Source organism: Leucoraja erinacea, chromosome 13, assembly GCF_028641065.1.
Source record: "Leucoraja erinacea ecotype New England chromosome 13, Leri_hhj_1, whole genome shotgun sequence".
NCBI classification, from domain to species: domain Eukaryota; kingdom Metazoa; phylum Chordata; class Chondrichthyes; order Rajiformes; family Rajidae; genus Leucoraja; species Leucoraja erinaceus.
Window position 1 is genome coordinate 2,936,533 of NC_073389.1, and position 18,787 is coordinate 2,955,319.

General features: G+C 44.4%; 1 protein-coding gene and 1 non-coding gene across 2 annotated transcripts in view; both read left to right on the forward strand.

Annotated features, from left to right (window-relative positions):
- gtf2e1 (general transcription factor IIE, polypeptide 1, alpha) overlaps window positions 1-18,568 on the forward strand; it is a 67,117-nt gene extending 48,549 nt beyond the window's left edge. Inside the window, exons 4-5 of the mRNA XM_055644281.1 lie at window positions 1,982-2,211; window positions 13,992-18,568. Of these exons, the coding sequence (XP_055500256.1) occupies window positions 1,982-2,211; window positions 13,992-14,422 (661 nt within the window). The 3' untranslated portion in view covers window positions 14,423-18,568. The remainder of the gene's footprint in view (window positions 1-1,981; window positions 2,212-13,991) is intronic.
- On the forward strand, window positions 1,027-1,098 carry trnap-cgg (transfer RNA proline (anticodon CGG)). The gene has a single exon. It is a non-coding gene; the product is annotated as a tRNA-Pro (tRNA).
- Window positions 18,569-18,787: the final 219 nt, after the last annotated feature.

Sequence of the window (18,787 nt, forward strand, 5' to 3'; positions counted from 1 at the left end):
TGACTTCAGTGGTTAATAAGATTTGAGAGTCCATTATAAAGGATGAGGTTACAGAGAACTTGTAAGTTCCTGATAAAATAGGCTGAAGTCAGCATGGTTTTGTGAAGGGGAGGTCTTGCCTGATGAATTTGCTGGAATTCTTTGAAGAAGTAAATAGTAGGATAGACAAGGGAGACTCAGTGGACATTGTTTGCCTAGATTTTCAGATAAGGTGCCACAAGTGAGACTGCTAAGGAAGATGAGAGCCCACTGTATCAAAGGGCAGACACTAGCATGGATAGCAGGCTGGCTGGATGGCAGAAGACAAAGAGTGGCAGTAAAGGGGGATTTTTATGGTTGGCTGCCAGTGACTAACGGCGTTCCTCAGGGTTTGTTGCCGGGGCTGCTACGTTTATATATGTTTATATATTAATGATTTTGATGAGGGGAATGAAAGCTCTGTGGCCTAGTTTGCGGATGATATGAAAATAGATGATGGGGCAGGTAGTGTAGAGAAAGCAGGGACTCCGCAGAAGGACTTGGACAGGTGGGAGAGTGTGGCAGATGTAATATAGTGTAGGAAAGTGTGGAGTCGTGCATTGTGCTAATAGGAATAAAGGTGTAGACTATTTTCTAAATGGGGAGAGGATCCAGAAATCGGAGGTGCAAAGGGACTTGGGGGTGCTGGTGCAGGATTCCAAAAAAGTTAATCTGCAATTCGAATCGGTAGTGAGGAAGGCAAATGCAATGGCAGTATTTACAGTATTTCAAGAGGGCTAGAATACAAAAACAGGGGTGTAATGCTGAGGCTCTATGAGGTGCTGGTCAGGCTGCATTTGGAGTATTGTGAGCAGTTTTGGGCACCATATCTGAGGAAGGATGTGCTGACTCTGGAGAGGGTCCAGAGGAGGTTTACAAGAATGATCCCACGAATGTGTGGGTTGCATAGGATGAGCGTTTGACGGGGCTGGGCCTGTACTAGCTGGTGTTTAGAAGAATGAGGGGGAACATCATTGAAACCAACAGCCGGCTTGTTGGTCCACAGCCGGCTTGTTGGTCTAGGGGTATGATTCTCGCTTCGGGTGCGAGAGGTCCCGGGTTCAAATCCCGGACGAGCCCAATTTGGGCAGGCACAATGGAGTTGCTGCCTTACAGCGAATGCAGCGCTAGAGACCCGGGTTCAATCCCGATTACTGTACGGAGTTTGTATGTCCGCCCGTGACCTGAGTGGGGTTTCTCCAAGATCTTCGGTTTCTTCCCACATTTCAAAGACGTACAGGTTTGTAGATTAATTTTAATGCATTTCGTTGTCTCTGTACTGTACACTGACAATGACAATTAAAATTGAATCTGAATCTGAATCTGAATCTGAAAGGTACTGAATAGTGAAAGGCTTGGATAGAATGAATGTGGAAATGATGTTTCCACTAGTGGGCCAGTCTAGGGCTGGAGGTCATAGCCTCAGAATTAAAGGACGTTCCTTTAGGAAGGAGATGAGAAGGAATTTATTTTGTCAGAGTGTGGTGCATCTGTGGAGGTCATTGCCACAAAAGGTGGTCAATGGATATTTTTAAAGCAGAAATAGATATATTCTTGATAAGTACGGGTGTCAGGGGTTATGGGGAGAAGGCAGGAGAATGGGGTTAGGAGGGAGAGATAGATCAGCCATGGAGGTGTAGACTTGTTGGGCCGAATGGTCTAATTCTGCTTCTATCACTCAAATGTAAGTTTTCAGTTTATGACTGGATATTAAAAAGTTGAATATGGTTAAAAGTCAGAAAATGCTCTATATAATAGATGAATTTCCCAACAGGTATTAAAAGTGAGAAAAATTGGAGCCCTATTGGTATAATCTCAATTTCTTCTATTGACACATACTAAAATATTAATAACGTATTTTCTATTTTTATTTTATCATCCTTATTTTATGATACCGAGCTGTATGTGTGTCCTTTGATCATTTGATTACTTTGTACTTATTGTTTAAAATTGTCTCTGACAGTCAACGAGCCCAAGGTGCTGGCTGTAATATGAATTCCCAGAAAGAACTCTGGGCTAACAAAGGGCCCACTTATGAGGATCTGTACACTCAACAAGTGATCATCAACATGGAGGAACAGGATGTCCAGCACAAAGTAGCTTCTGATGGCAAGCCGGTTAAGGAGAGACCAATCTGGATGCGAGAGAGCACTGTCCGAGGTGGCTTCACCGACTCGGAGGAACTCCAAGAAGGTGAGATCAGCTTTTTCACTTCAATCTCCGCATTGTTTCTTAGTTTGGTTTAGTTTAGAGAAACGGCGCAGAAACAGGCCCTTCAGCCCACTGAGCCCATGCCGACCAGCGATCGCCCCGTACACTAGCACTATCCTACACACTAGGGGCAAGTTACAATTTTTACCAAAATCAATTAACCTACAAACCCGTGTGTCTTCAGAGTGTGGGAGGAAACCGGAGGTCCCGGAGAAATCCCACGCGATCACGGGGAGAACGTATAAATTCCGTATAGACAGCACTTGTAGTCTGAGTTTGGGTTTAGTTTGTTGTCACCTGTACCGAGGTACAGTGAAAATCCTTTGTGTGCTAACCAGTCAGCGGAAAGACAATACATGATTACAATCGAACCACCCACAGTGGGCAGATACATGATAAAGTGAATAACATGAATAACGTTTAGTGCAAGATAAAGTCCAGTAAAGTCCAATCAATGATCGTCCAAGGGTTTCCAATGAGATAAAAAATAGGTCAGGAATGCTCTCTAGTCCTTGGTTCAGTTGGCTGATTCAGGATCGAGCCCGGGACTCTGGTGCTGTAAGGCAGGAACTCTACTGCTGCCCCAATCGTGCCGCCCACTTCTTTAAGTCTGTAATGGCCCTGTCCCATGTTACGATTTCATTCCAAGAGCTCTCCCGAGTTTTAACAAAATCAAACTTGTGGTAAGCACGGAGAATGAACGTAGCGGGTATGTTGGAGCTCGGGGACGTCTCTTAGCGGCTCGTAACGCTAACGGCTCGTACTCGGGAAGACTCGCTAGTGGCAGGTAAGCACGGGAAGACTCGTGAAGATTTTTCAACGTGTTGAAAAATGTCCACGAGAGCCCCGAGTACCGACGAGTGGCCATTACCGTAAATCTCCGAGTTCGAATCAGGGCAAACTCGGGAGAGCTCTTGGAATGAACTCGTACCGTGGGACAGGGCTTTAAATAAGTTAAAATGCTTGCTGACTGCCTCAATATAAAATGCAGAGGGATACAAGGAACTGTAGATGCTGAAATCCTGAGTACAACACAAAGTACTGGAGTAACTCAGCAGGCCAGGCAGTGTTTCGGGTTGGGACAATTACAATTCCGTTTGTTCATTTTACCTATCACGCAAACCAACCTCACATCGACTTCATCACCCCGGATTCCCTCTTCTCCCCTCTCCCATCAGGCAAGAGGTACAGAAGTGTGAAAAGGCTCATCTATAGATTCAGGGACAGTTTCTTCTCACTTGTTATCAAGCCACTGAACTATTCTCACCAACTAGAGAGTAGTTCTGACCTACCATCTACCTCATTGGAGATCTTTCAACTACTTTTAATAGTAAGATTAAACGAGTACTTACCAGTACGAAGTTTGATCTGTATTTTATGAGGAGTTACGATGAGGGATTACGTGAAGAACCCACCCAGCGCGCAGGCGCGGCATACTTCCAAGCAGCGGTGTGGAATCACAGATAGACACTAGTTGAAGTAAAGATAGTGAAGACCAACGAGACATTAGTCCGAATTTGATCTATATAATGAGGGTGGGAGCGGAGGGCACGTAATCCCTCATCGTAACTCCTCATAAAATACAGATCAAACTTCGTACTGGTAAGTACTCGTTTAATCTTACTATTTTACTTCGGAGTCACGTGAGTGACTACGTGAAGACTTCAAAGGTCTGTGATTTCAAACCGTGTAACAGTTATATCACTCACTGCCGAAAGATCATCGAGGGAGGAAGTGGTAGCTAGAGACCAACAAGTTTGTTTAGTTATAAAAGAAATATTTATTAACTATAACAAAAAACAAAATAGCTCCCATGGGCTTTAAATCATAACTTTGCGGTTTTTAAAACGGTATCCGCAAAGACGTCCTGTTCCATCAGCGGTTTGTTGTAAAATCGTTGGAATGTCGATTCCCTTGACCATCCCGCTGCTCTGAGGATGTGGTCGAGGGGAACCTGCATCCTATCCGCCGCTGAGGTGGACGCTGCCCTGGTTGAATGGGATTTAAAAACATTTGTGTTAATCCCTGCCATGCTGAGGACCTGTTTCAACCATCTGGATAATTTTTGGCTGGTTACCCGTCCAAAAGGCTTTCTGTGGCTAACCCATAAGGCTTTCTCTCTCCCTCTTAGCGTTTGGGTTGTGTCTAGATAATGATGAAGGTGGGTCACCACACACAGCCTAGGTTCTGGAGGGTAAGCCCGGAAGATCAACGGGGAGTTTGATGTACCTGGTCTACTTTGTTTTACCAACCCCGGCATGGTGAAAGTAATGGTATCTGGGGTGGTCACCATGTAGTTCAGATTAAGCTGATGGAGCGACTGAACCCTTTGAGCTGAGACAAGCGCCATGAGCATGAGGGTTTTGTAAGTGGCCTGTTCCAGGCTCAGGGATCCCACCGGAGGCCAACCTCGAAGGTGTGTGAGAACTACACTCACATCCCACATGTGAGTGTATCTAGGTGTAGGGGGTTTGGTATTAAAGATCCCCTTAAGGAGTCTGATGACTAGAGGGTGGGATCCCACACTATGCTGTTCTATCGGCATGAGGTATGCGGACAGTGCGCTCCGAGCCGTATTGATGGCACTGTAGCTCATCTTGAGATCATGGTGCAGGTGGGCCAGGAACTCCAGCACATCCGAGATCGAAGTCGTCGTGTAGGATGTCCCTGCGTCCAGACAGTACTGTTCCCATTTCCTGATGAAGGTCAGGTACTGTTTCTTGGTGGAGACTCGCAGGGATGCCGACATGGTGGTGATTGTTCTGTCTGATAACCCCAATCCCCGGTAAGGCCTGTTCAAAATCTGGAAACCAGGAGTTTCAATTTTTGGTGGCATGGATGGCTAATGCCAGTTACCGGGTGAGTCAATAATTGGGGGTGGTGTTGAAGGACCATTGGTGTCTCTACCACCATGTCGTGGAACATTGGGAACCATGGTTGGGTAGGCCAGTCGGGCACGACCAGAATGCCAGAGGCTGAGTCTGCCTGAATTTTCTGGAGTACCCGACTGATGAGGCAGAAGGGAGGGAAAGCATAGAAAAATAAATTTCCCCAGTCCAGCGTGAAGGCATCTACCGCTGCTGCCTCTGGGTCTGGTTCCCAAGCCACATACATGGGTAGTTGGTGATTTAACCTAGACGCAAACAAATCTATATCTGGCGTACCATATTGCTTGATAATTTTAGCAAATGATTTTGGGTCCAACATCCATTCGATGTTGTCGTTGAATTTTCGTGACCTGGTGTCCGCCACTAAATTTAGCTTGCCTGGTAAATAGGCAGCTGATAGCCAAATATGTCTCTCGACACACCATTGCCAGATTATAGCAGTTAATTTGTCGCATGATACTGATTTAATGCCACCCATGTGCTGGATATAAGATACTGCCGTAGTGTTGTCGATCATAATTCTAACATGCACGTGTCGCATACCAGATGCATATGCTTTTAGCCCATAAAAGGCGGCGAGCATTTCCAAAAAGTTAATGCCCAGTGATTGTAGTAGCGATGCCTCTGAGTTAGTCCATCTGCCACCTGTGCTGTCTTTGGAGTTAGTAGCTCCCCAGCCTAAAGCACTGGCATCCGTTGCAATGGTTATGTTAGGATTGGTTACGGTGATAGGACTGTGACTGTGCCAAATATTGTCAACCCACCACTGAAGTTCTGATTTGGCTTCAGCGGGTAAATCCATTTTGCGATCATAATGCCCCCTATGAAGGCGTAATGCATGAGTCCTTGCTCTTTGTAGATTTTGATAATGCAAGGGCCCATGTTGGGCAGCCGGAAATGCTGCTACTATAGAGCCAATAACTCTGGCTACATGCCGTATTCTAGGTTGCGGTGTGGCAATTAAATGGCTACAAGCTTCAATGAGTGAAACTGTTTTGTTTCTGGGCAGAGTGACAGTCATGTGAATCGTGTCAATAGTGAAGCCTAAGTAATCCATGTTAGTAGTAGGCTCCAATATTGATTTATCTGGGTGGAGGATAAAACCCAAAGTTTCAAGGAGTTGTTTAGTGGCTAACACTCCTGCGACAGATTGTTCCCGCGTTCTTCCTAATATGAGAACATCGTCCAGATAGGCCACTACTAAATGTTTTAGTTCTCTCAATTTCTTCATGGCCACTTTAAGAATTTTCGTAAATAGTCTGGGAGCTGTCGTTAAACCATTGGGCAAAGCTCGGTACTGCCATAGCTGGCCCCTCCAGATAAATTTCAGATATTTAAAGTAATCTTTATGAATGGGTACCAAATAGTAAGCATCTTTGATATCTATGCTTGCCATGTAGTATCCCTTGGAGATCAGTTGTCTGGCAGTGACAAATGTCTCCATTTTGAAATGTTGATACTCAACAGACTGATTGAGTGATGTCAGATCAATAATAATGCGACATCCACCATCTTTTTTGGTTTTGAGAAAAATATTTGATACAAATTCTTGCGGCTCGTGTGTGGTCATTTCTATGATGCCTTTAGCCACGAGCCGATCAAGTTCAGCTTGTCCTTCTACCTTCTCAACTGCCGAGGGAAGGAACACCCTTTGGGGCATGTGCTGAACTGGCGGTTCTACGCTTGGTTTGAATTCAATCTTGTATCCACTAATACTGTTGAGTATAAACTGATTGTTAGTAAGGGAGCACCAAACATGCTTGAAGAACCTCAAACGTCCCCCTGTTAATACTACACCTTTTGTCTGTGTATGTTGACAGGAACCAGACCCACCTACCTCCATGTTCACTTGTGGGGTCGTTTCCGGTGGGTCTGGCCCAAGGTTGTCCGTGTTGGTGCTGCGGTGGGGCGGCGCATCTTCCCACGGCTCCGCCCTGGGCCCCGCTCTAAAAAAGAGCACTGGGGGTAGTGGGAGGCGGTCACCAGGCTTTCACCAGCTCGGTATCTGCTGGTGGCTGCCGAGGCTGCGGCCAACTGGGTGTCTTCGCCCCCTGCTCGGTCCCTGGCCCGGGCCCTCATGAAGACTGGTTTTGCCGCCTCTTTTCCAACTCCTGAGCCTTTTGGCCAATCCGCACCAAATAGCAGCGCCTGTCGTTCGGTACCGCTGGAGCTTTACAGAGGCCGGCATATGTTGGGTTGAGGGCAGGCCATGATGTTGTCCCGCCGTAGGTTTTTTTAGCTCATACGTGGTGCTGCACATCAGTGCGAGGGCATCCTGCTGGGGTATGGTCAGGTCTTCATCCCCAACGGACCGAGCAAAGGCGGTGACGGCTGCTGAGTGGAGCTTCAGGACTCGCTGCATTTTGACCTCCTGAGCCCTTATGTGCTGCCCCAGCTGGTTCCAGATCTGCCCATTTACCGTCTTGACCCTCAGCGCCTCGCAATTTTCGGGCGCGATGTAGTTGTCAAGGGCCTGCTGGACAGCCTTGTCCTGCAGCGGGTTGTTGGACAGCCTGTTTATAGTTGCCGCCATTATGGGTGGCAACACCATCCCAGTTGTTGGTGGTGCCGCATATCGGCCCACTACACCCAGTAGCTCTTCTTCCGGCACGCCCGGCATGCTGACGATATCCTCCGCCTGCCCTTGGGATAGGCCAGCCCAGTCCTGGCCTCCCTTACTGCCCTCGAATATAGAGGGTACAGAAGGGTGTGGAGAGGAGGAGGCCAAAGCCCGTCCTCCTGGGAGATGCCGCATCTCCTCATTAATCATACGCTCGAGGAGCTGCCTCATGCAAATCCGAGCCTCCCCTTTTCGGTGGGGAGAGTGTCCCGTTCCTCCGAATCATCGGAGGACACCGGCCGGTCGGTTTTTCTGTGTCGCCTTCCTCCCTGTGCGGGGCGTTGAGATCTGCAGCACTGGGGGCGGCTCGGTGTCGGGTGAGCGGGAGCGTTGAAAAAGCTCCTCCGCTGCGAGAGGCTGCCGTCCCGCTATGGACCCGTCCTCGGGTGGAGTAGGGCAGGCAGTCCTCCTGGCTGGTCGCTTGCGAGAGGCCATTATTCTCTCTAGCGCGACTCTGTAACAAAAAAGGCACTTACCTGAGGTCTCGTCTTTATGCTGCAGCTGGAGAGCCTGGCTCCAGCTGCTGCCGCTGTTGCACTGCTGACGTAATGCCGCGCCTGCGCGCTGGGTGGGTTCTTCACGTAGTCACTCACGTGACTCCGAAGTAAAATTGGAAATTACTCGTCTTTACCTTGCCCTAAGCATTATTCCCTTTATCCTGTTTATGCACATTGTGGACGCCTTAATTGTAATCATGTATAGCCTTTTGGCTGTCTGGATAGCATACTACAAAAGTGTATCACGACCTCTGTGCGTGTGACAATAATAAACTAAACTTAAGTAAAAAACAAATGTCATAAGATGCTGCCAATCTGGATGTGGTTTTCAAAGAGGAATATAAATGATTTAAAGCTAGCATTTCTGTTTTTTTGTGCCGAAGGGATCAAGCTGCTTTATTTATTAATTATAATCATTAAAATGGTTTAAAAAAGGACAATGACGTAGATCATTGTGCAAGTCTTTAATTATAACGTTCTGTTCCCAAATGTCGGCCATGATTCAGTGGTGACAGTCCAAAGGTCATGAGTTTGAATTTTCTACTGCAGCTTGAGACAACATAGTTAGTGTGCAAGTTACTGCTAGTGTACGGGGATCACTGGTCAGCATAGACTTGGTGGGCTGAAGGGCCAGTTTTCCATGCTGTAATCTGTTAAGCCTGATCAATTGCTTACCTCCGTCCACATCTGTGAATGAATTAAGCCGATCAATATTAGCTTGAGTCGTTGAATTCTAAATCTCAAATCCTTCCCTAATTAAAAATTTTTTTTCATTATTGCCTTGACTGCTGTGCTCAGATTTCAGGAAGATTCCAATCACACATTTTCTTTACCATTTATTTAGAGAGCATGAATCATTACAAAGTGACGATAAAGATTGTGTGGGTTGCAGGCGGATGAAATTAGCTCATACTAGACCTAGAAATAGGTCCTTTGGCCACTGGCTCCATCAAGTCCATCAAGCACTAATTCTCCTAATTCAGGTCGCCAACCTTCTCGTCTACCCAGCTTTACTCTGCACCCACCTCGTTTCTGTGGTCTGTGGAACAGCATCCTTCTTCCCATCAGAGCTGCCCCCTCCATCAACTCCTTTAAGTCGAGACTTAAAACTCATCTTTACTCTCAAGCCTTTCTTGACGTCCTCTGAGTGAGGGCTATATGTATGTGTTTATGTATATACTTAAGCTATGAACCACTTATATAACGTTAGTACCTTCACCAATGTAAAGCACTTTGGCCAACGAGTCGTTTTTTAAATGTGCTATAGAAATAAAAGTGACTTGACTTGAATGGGAGGCCAATTGCACATGGAAGAGCAAAATGGTACTTCAGCCCAACTTGTCCATGCCGACCAAGATGCCCCTTCTGAGGTAGTCCTGTTTACATGTTTGGCTCATGTTCCTGTAAACCTTTCCTACACATGTATCTGTCTGAATGTCTTTCAAATGTTGTTAGTGTATCTGGCGCAGCTGCTTTCTCCGACTGTTTGTGCCATACATCCACCACCCACTGTGTGTAAAAAATAAAAAAATAAAGTTTTTAAAGTGCCCCTCTGGTTCTTGAATCTCCTTCCCTGGATAAAAGACTCTGGGCATTCACCCTATCCCCCTGGTGTTTTTGTACATCTCAATAAGATCACCGCTCAGCGCCCTGCACTCCAAGAACTAGAGTCCTAGCTTGCCCAACCTCTACCTGGAGATCAGGCCCTTGGGTACTGGCTACATCCTTGTAAACCTTCTCTTTACTCTTTCCAGCTTAAGGGCATCCTTCCTAAAGCAGAGTGATCAAAACTGAGTGCAGTGTGGCCCAACTGACGGCATGTAAGACTGTAACATAACGTCCCACCTTATGTACTCAATTCCCTGACTGATGAAGGTCAGCATGACAAAGGCCTTCTTTACCACTTTTCTGCAACCTGAAGCAAATATTTTAATGTTAGTGTTTTCTACCTTTTCAATAATTATTTATCACTTAAATTTATCTTTGAGCCTAACGTTGCAATCCTTTATCCATTATCTCATGACTGTGATAAGGCAGGATACGTATTTAACCCACATTCGCCTACAAAAGATGACGCACTTCTAACTAAAATACAAAAGTGCTGGAGGAGCTCAGTGGGTCAGGCAACATAGAAACATTAAAAAATAGGTCCAGGAGTAGGCCATCCGGCCCTTCGAGCAAGCACCACCATTCAATATGGTCATGGCTGATCATCCAGAATCAGTACCCCGTTCCTGCTTTCTCCCCATATCCCTTGATTCTGTTAGCCCTAAGAGCTATATCCAACTCTCTCTTCAATACACCCAGTGAATTGGCCTCCACTGCCTTCTGTGGCAGAGAATTCCACAGATTCACAACTCTCTGCCTAAATTTTTTTTCCCTCATCTCAGTCATAAATGGCCTATTCCTTATTCTTAAACTGTGACCCCTGGTTCTGGACTGCCCCAAACATCAAGAACATTTTTCCTGCATCTAACCTTTCAAACCCTTTACATTTATATGTTTCTATAAGGTACCCTCTCATCCTTCTAAATTCCAGTGATCATATGTCAAGCATCCGTGGAAGGAATGAATAGACGATGTTGGGTCCTGACTCAACATCACCAGTCCAAAGCATTCCCTCCACAGATGCTGCCTGACCCGTTGAGTTCCTCCAGCACTGTGTTTTGCCCAAGATTCCTGTATCTGCAGTTCCTTGTGTTTATACTTCTAACCACTTTGGAAGGGGTTAATCCAGCTCTATATATATACCACATGCTGATCTTTAAAACTTATGTGGCCTTAGTCATTCCATTTGCATTCAATCTGCTGTTTTAGGAATAAATTAACAGCAGTAGTTTATTTTTTATTTTTGTGAGTCCATCTTCTATTTTTTACTGGAGGTCCTCGTATTTCCCTTGGGTGGTTTACAACCGAACTGTATTATCATTGAATTCTCAAATTTTAGGTAACTAACCTCAAACTCACTCCCCTACAACTCTTCGGTGTATTCCACCTGGATTTGCACCCATTTCTCCACTTCCTTAAACTCTAGACTTTGGACCTGTAGCATTGAAACAGGCCCTTCAGCCCAGCAATGCACTGGCACCATCCTACACACTAGGGACAATTTACAATTAGCAGAAGCCAATTAACCTATAGCCCCGTAGTCTGTGAGGAAACGAACATACAGTTCAGTTTCAGTTCAGTTTGGTTTATCGTCACGTGTACCGAGGTACTGTGAAAAGCTTTTGTTGTGTGCTAACCAGTCAGCAGAAAGACAATACATGATTACAATCGATCCATTCATAGTGTATAGATACATGATAAGGGAATAATGTTTAGTGCAAGGTAAAGCCAGCAAAGTCCAATCAAGGATAGTCCTAGGGTGATCAAAGAGGTAGATAGTAGTTCCGCACTGCTCTCTGGTTGTGGTAGGATGATTCAGTTGCCTGATAACTGCCGGGAAGAAACTGTCCTTGAATCTGGTGGTGTGCGTTTTCACACTTCTATAGCTTTTGCCTGATGGGAGAGGGGAGAAGAAGGAGTGGCCAGGGTGCGACTCATCCTTGATTATGCTGCTGGCCTTGCCGAGGCAGCGTGAGGTATAAATGAAGTCAATAGAAGGGAGGTTGGTTTGTGTGATGGTCTTGGTTGCGTCCGCAATTCGCTGCAATTTCTTGCAGTCTTGAATGGAGCTAATCCCAGACCAAGCTGTGATGCATCCCGATAAAATGCTTTTTATGGTGCATCTGTAGAAGTTGGTGAGAGTTGTAGGGGACATGCCAAACTTCCTAAGCCCTCTAAGGAAGTAGAGGCCTTGATGTGTTTTCTTGGTTGTTGCTCCAATATGGGTAGTCCAGGAGAAGTTGTTGGTGATATTGACTCTTAGGAATTTGAAGTTTTCAACCATCTCTACTTGGGCACCGTCAATGAAAACTGGGGTGTGTGAACCGCTTCACTTCCTGAACTCCCGATTACTATCTCCTTTTTCTTGCTGACATTGAGAGAAAGGTTGTTGTCTCGACACCAGGACACAAGGTTCTCAATCTCCTTCCTGTACTATTTGATATCCGGCCCACAATGGTGGTGTCGTCTGCGAATTTGTAAATCGTGTTAGATTTGTACGTGGCTACACAGTGGTGGGTGTACAAGGAGTAAAGAAGGGGGCTGAGAACACAGGCCAGGTGCCACTGCCCTGTTGGCCTTCTGCTCAAAGCGAGCATAGAAAGCATTCAGTTCATCAGGTAGGGTCTCACTATCAGCAATGATGTTGCCTGACCTTGCTTTGCAGCCAGTTATCTTATTTAGACCGTAGCACATTCTCCGTGTGTCTGAGTGTTTGCACTGGGACTCAGGTTTGTCCTGGTATTGTCTCTTGGCATCCTTGATGGCGTTGCGGAGATCATAGCGGGCCTTCTTGTACGGCTCGGGATCGTTTGACTTGTATGCAGCAGACCTGACCTTAACCTGTGAATGTACCTCACGGTCCATCCATGGTTCCTGGTTGGGGAACACTCGGATTGTCTTCATTGGCCCACAGTCTTCCTGGTGAAGTCAGTCACGGCAGTGGTGTACTCATTCAGGTTAGCTGCGGAATCCCTGAATGTGGACCAGTCCACCGACTCAAAGCATTCGCGTACGAAGTCATCCGTGTCCGTTGACCAGCATTTAACACCTCTCTGTACCAGATCCTCCTGCTTCAATTCTTGTTGGTCGGCAGGGAGCAGAAACACAGCGAGGTGACCAGATTTCCCAAAATGTGGCCGAGGGACAGAGTGGTAGGCAGTTTTTTATTGATGTGTCGCAGTGGTCGAGGGTGTTCTGGCCCCTGGTGGGACAAGATACATACCTGTAGTACTTTGGTAGTACGCCCCAAGTGAAGTCTCCGGCTGCAATGACCACGGCTTTGGGGTATTTTGGCTCAAGGCTATTGATAGTGGAGTACAGTTCGTTCAGAGCAAGCTTGATGTCTGCGTGGGGGGGGGGGGGAGGGGAGTGTAGACTGCTGTCAGGATAGCTGAGGTGATTTTCCTCGGCAATTAGTAGGGACGGCACTTCACAGTTTGATATTCCAGGTCCGGGGAACATGAACTCGTCAGGACTGCTACATGTCAACACCACGAGGTGTTGATTAGAAAGCAGGCACCATCACCTCTACAGTAGCAGGAGTCAGAATTGAACCCAGGTCTCTGGCACTCTCTTGCTGTGCCACTGTGCTGCTCCACTGTGCTCCTCCTCCTCCCCTTCCACCTATATTCCTTCCTCCGGCTTTGCAATTTCTATCCATATCTCATACTTTTTGAGATTTTTTGTCTCCTCACCTCTGGCCTGTGTCCAACAATCAGTGTATCAAAAGCTGGCGTAACTCAGCGGGACAGGCAGCATCTCTGGACAGAAGGAATGGGTGACGTTTCAGGTCAAGAAAGACCCTTCTCCAGAGATGCTGCCTGTCCCGCTGAGTTACTCCAGCTTTTTGTGTCCATCTTCAGTTTAAACCAGCATCTGCAGAACCTTCTTACACAACCAGTCTATCAATCCACTCTCAGGTGTATATCAACTTAATTCTCACCAGACATTGTCCTGCCCCTCCTCTCTTCCAGCATTCTCCCCTCTCCCCCCCAAACCCACCACAATTAGCCTGAAGAAGGGTCTCTGCCTGAAACGTCACCTATCCACGTTCTCCATGGACGCTGCAGGGATATGTTTTGTTTTTGAAAACCAGCACCGGCACTTCCTTGGTTATTGATCCATATATTTTGTTCTTTGACCTTGCAGGCGACATGGACGCTGACTCGTACCACGACCGTGACGGAAAAGGCAACCCGCTGGAAGCAAACGAGGAGGTCATGCAGACGCTGCTCATCCATGAGAAAAAGAGCACGTCGGCTGCCGCAGCTGCCGCAGCCGCCGCCATCCCAGCCTCCAACGCCAGCGACTCTGAGAGCGACACGAGCGAGTCTGAGGACGAGTTGCCCCGGCCGCAGGCCATGGCCATGTCGGCGGCGGCGGCGGCAGCGTTCCCGGTGGTGACCGGCGCCGAGGAGGACGAGGAGTTTGAGGACGAGCCGACAGTCCTGGTGGCAGGGCAGCCCTACTCCTACAGTCAGGTCAGTCAGTGCGAGGGGTTAGTGGCACAGATGACGGCCGAAGAGAAGGAAGCTTACATCGCCATGGGGCAGCGAATATTCCAGGATATGTACGAATGACCAGTCGCCACAGCATCAACATCTTTAACCTTCTTAAATACGTCCTGTGGGTTGTATTAGTCAGTGTTTCCACAGTTTTAAATATATCTGCCAAAGTGTTATGACAGCATTCCTTCCTCAACTAAATTACAAGCTGTAGTATTTTAAAGTCAAAAGTATTTTTAGAATGCTAAAATGCCGTGGTGCCCTAAAACCTTGATATTATTTATTTGGTGTTCATTCCTTTTATTGCGTAATTCTCTCCAGTGGCCTTTAAATCCTTCTTTCACCAACTTACCCTTTCATTCCGCTCATGCTTGGGGTATACTAATTGCTGACTGTGCTCACTGAAGCATTTCTCGAAAAAATGATTGATCAATCTTATTGCCTCGGCAATTCAACTGAAACTTCCTTTACTCTCGGGCATTCAAATTGGAAATATTCCGGGTGAATTTCTGCCCCGCGCTAGTTGTTCCCAGATTGAACCGTGAGAAGGATGCGCGGTTAGATGTTTTCCCAGTTTGGCGAGGGGGAAATCAAGCCAGATTGCTGAATTTAATTTCTAGTTATTCATTCATCCTTTCTGGAGCTTTTTATCCTGAAGTGATGAATGCAGAGAAAGTTCATGGTATTGTCCTAGATGTGGCTACTGGCATTCAGTATCTAGGCATGAAAACCTACATGATTTGTCAGATGTTATGCAATTGTATCTTAATGACCAGGATGAAAAGGAGAAAATAAGGACAGATTTTTTTTTTTCCCCCAAGTTGAAAATATTTTAGATTCTAGAGCAGTGCAGTTTTACAGTGAGTTGGGTATGTGCCAAATCATACTTGCTTGGGGCAAAATTTAAATATATGGTCTTTAAATGCCATCTGCATTTTTATGATTCATTTGCAATACAATAGTTGAAATTTTAAAAAATGGCTCCTTAAGTTTTTATAATTGCTCAACAGAATAATTCAGTTTTTAATAGTTTTAACCTGGTTTGGTTTCCAAGCTCGACTACTAATCTGTGTTGAATAGCCATTGCTGGAAGTACTCAGCAGTTCAGTTAGCTTTTGTCGTGGGGAAAATATAGTTAGCAATATAGGTCAATGGTCTTTAGTGAGCAGTAAAACAGCAGCAACCTCCCTCAGGGGATGCTGCCTGACCAGCCAAATATTTCCAGTATTTCCGTTAACATCAGATATCCACCATATATTATCTTTTGTTTTAGCTATTCAAAAAGCCAGTGCTCATTTTTTGAAGATTAAGGTGCCAGTTCACTTATCAATTCAAATTTAAGGCACATTCATCAACAATTATTTCCCTTTCCATATTTAAAAAATTAAGCATATTGTTACGATAATATACATTAAACACGTTTTAGAGATGCTGGTATGCCATCACCACAATAGCACTGCAAATAGTTGACAGACAACTTCCTTGCTCCACGCTGTTCAACTTAATTTCTATCCGTTCCTTCATGCCTTCACTTAAATCAGTCACATCTATGACATTGTTCTTTCTTAACTCCATTGAACCTATAATAGCCCTGTCCCACGGTACGAGTTCATTCCAAGAGCTCTCCCGAGTTTGCCCTGATTCGAACTCGGTGATTTACGGTAATGGCCACTCGTCGGTACTCGGGACTCTCGTGGACATTTTTCAACATGTTGAAAAATGTCCACGAGTCTTCCCGTGCTTACCTGCAGTTAGCGAGTCTTCCCGAGTATCTACCGTTAAGCGTTACGAGCCGCTAAGAGACGTCCTCGAGCTCCGACGTACCCGCTACTTTCATTCTCCGTGCTTACCACGTGTTTGATTTTTTTTTTTAACTCGGGAGAGCTCTTGGAATGAATTCGTACCGTGGGACAGGGCTATAACTATCTTAATGTAAGATGCTCCGTGCGGCAAAGAGGTGATTGATGGTTTTATCCTGGGGTTATTTTAATACGTCATGGTCTATAAAAAGTGAAGACTATTTTATCAACTATCATAGTTACTCGAAACATTTTCCATTGTCCAACTATGCAGAGATTTAATGAAACACTTAGAAGATTCAAGAAAGTTCACAATCGAAAATATATTTGTCAAAATAGGTATAATTATTGAACCTTGAAAAGAGTTAATGTGTTTGACAACAGAAAAGTTAGCCTATCTTAAAGAGTATTATCTCATCTTGAAAGTGTATTATCTATTCTGCAGAGTAGGTACTTGAGTGGTAGAAATCTTGTGATCTCATTGAGATGGTTTCAATTACATTTAAAGTAAAATTATAAAGTTTTAACCTTTTCATTGCGTGGTTTTATTATCTAATGTGTTTTAATTTCTAAGTGACATGTTCTGAAACTGGGAATGCATTTTTTGTCTTGTAATCTGCGATGGCCATTACAAGATGCCATTGCAAGATGTTTCTGAGAAACCCATTCAATTGCAATAAAATGTTCTGTGTTGATCTTGCAAAGGAGCACACCAGTTTAATAAACTTAAAGCTGCCCGATTAAAAACATGCAAAAGAATCTGCGGTGAATTGTTAGTAACGTAACGCTGAGTTTATTTTAGTTATTGTGCTGAGCAGTTTTCTTTGTTTTCCATGCTGTTGAGTTCCAGATTTGGAGTCCAGTCTAGGCTCCGTAAGTCAATTCAATGGATACGGTGTTTCCTTAGAATTAAATAACCATTTATATCACATGTACATAATACGTTTTTATCAAAATCACTTTTTTTTAGAACAATGAATCATTTGGATTAGATTTCTCGTGTGTTGATACCCATCCCAAAGATGTGCGGACCTGTTGGTGACTTGACCGCTACAAATTGCCCTTAGTATGTAGTGGGTATGTAGGGGTAACCTGTGTGAACGGATAATCAATAGTTGGCATGGACTCGATGGGCCAAAGGACCTGTTTTTGACTGGATAGCACGCAAAAAAAGCTCGGTACACATGACAATAAAATGAAATAATCTAAGCTGTTTCCATACTATATCTCCAAACCCTAAATTCAAATAAATCAATTCCTGGATTATATTTCTACATTCACAAATGTAGAAACATATCAAACCTCACTTATTAGAATTATATTATCTGTAGTTTGTACGATTTTTTTAAAAAAAGGCTAATTTGATTTTAATAAAGATTAGCAAATTATAAGGTGTTAAGGATCTACAAACTTTTTGAGAAGAATCCAGATCAGGCGAAAATCTTTAAAACATTTTATGCATTTGGAAAATAATACTGTGCAGCCTTTAATTTATCCACAAGATTCTACTGAAATATTTAGATAACTCATTAGCAGCATCCAGTGGCAAAATATATGTGTTGCAGTAATATAGTATATTCCTGCAAATTATGACTGGATTTTGCATTTGTTAAAAACGTAAAATTAAAAGAAAGTGCTGCAGCAACTCAGCCGAGTTCCTCCAGCTCTTTGTGTTCTTCGAAAGATTCTAGCACCAGCAGTTCTTTGTCTCTTTAATTTAAAAGGGACTTTTTTTGCTTTTTGTGCTGCAAAAATGGATAATTTCATTTCATCTCTTGCATACAGTGCAGATATTATAGCAATTTATATTGTATGGAGCCATCAAATGAATAATATATGAACAGCTGGTCTTGAGATGGGAAATCCAATTGATATAACTTCCAGTCTAAAGCAATAAATACACACGCTCAATCATTTTTACCACCTTTCCACTCAAGTGTAGCATTAGGGGGAGATGTAAATCTTTGAGTTACCCTTAATTTCATTGTGTATAAGTACAGTTAATCATCTCTATACCCAACGGCACAGAAAAATCACAGACCTTCAAATATCTTGATTTTTGTTCTTCAGAGCAGGAGGTGATCTGTTCCGATGTATAAATCAACAGCGCAGATTTACTAGACTGAATAGGTGCAAGAGGAGTGTGAAGAATACTTAAAACTGCATATACTTTTTCTTAAATACCCCAACATAGGAAATCGACTGAGTGATCTGGAGAAAAAGACTGCACCATAACTTGTTCTCAAAAAAACATCATCAATTTAAATTATTTGGTCCAACAGGCTTTTTACAGATGTGATGTTTGCAATTAAACATTTGCTTTTTAATCCAAATTATAATTATAACTGGTGTCCTTCGGCTAAGAATGTTATTTCCATTTGTTTTATTTGCTTATTCCAAAATAAAGATTTTGTCAACAGTTGTTTTAAATAAAATTTCATTTTATCCTTTGGGCCGGAGTGAAATTTCAGTGATCAAAGAACACGAAAGAGAATTTGTCACGTGCCATATCAAAAACACGAGCAGTATAAGGAAGAATTGAGAGTGATTAAAAAGTGTGGAACTGCCCAGTCTCTAAGTGGAAGTGGTCACTCCTTCCCTCCGCTCGTTAACTTATTGTTTCCTCGTTGGTTTTTATGCC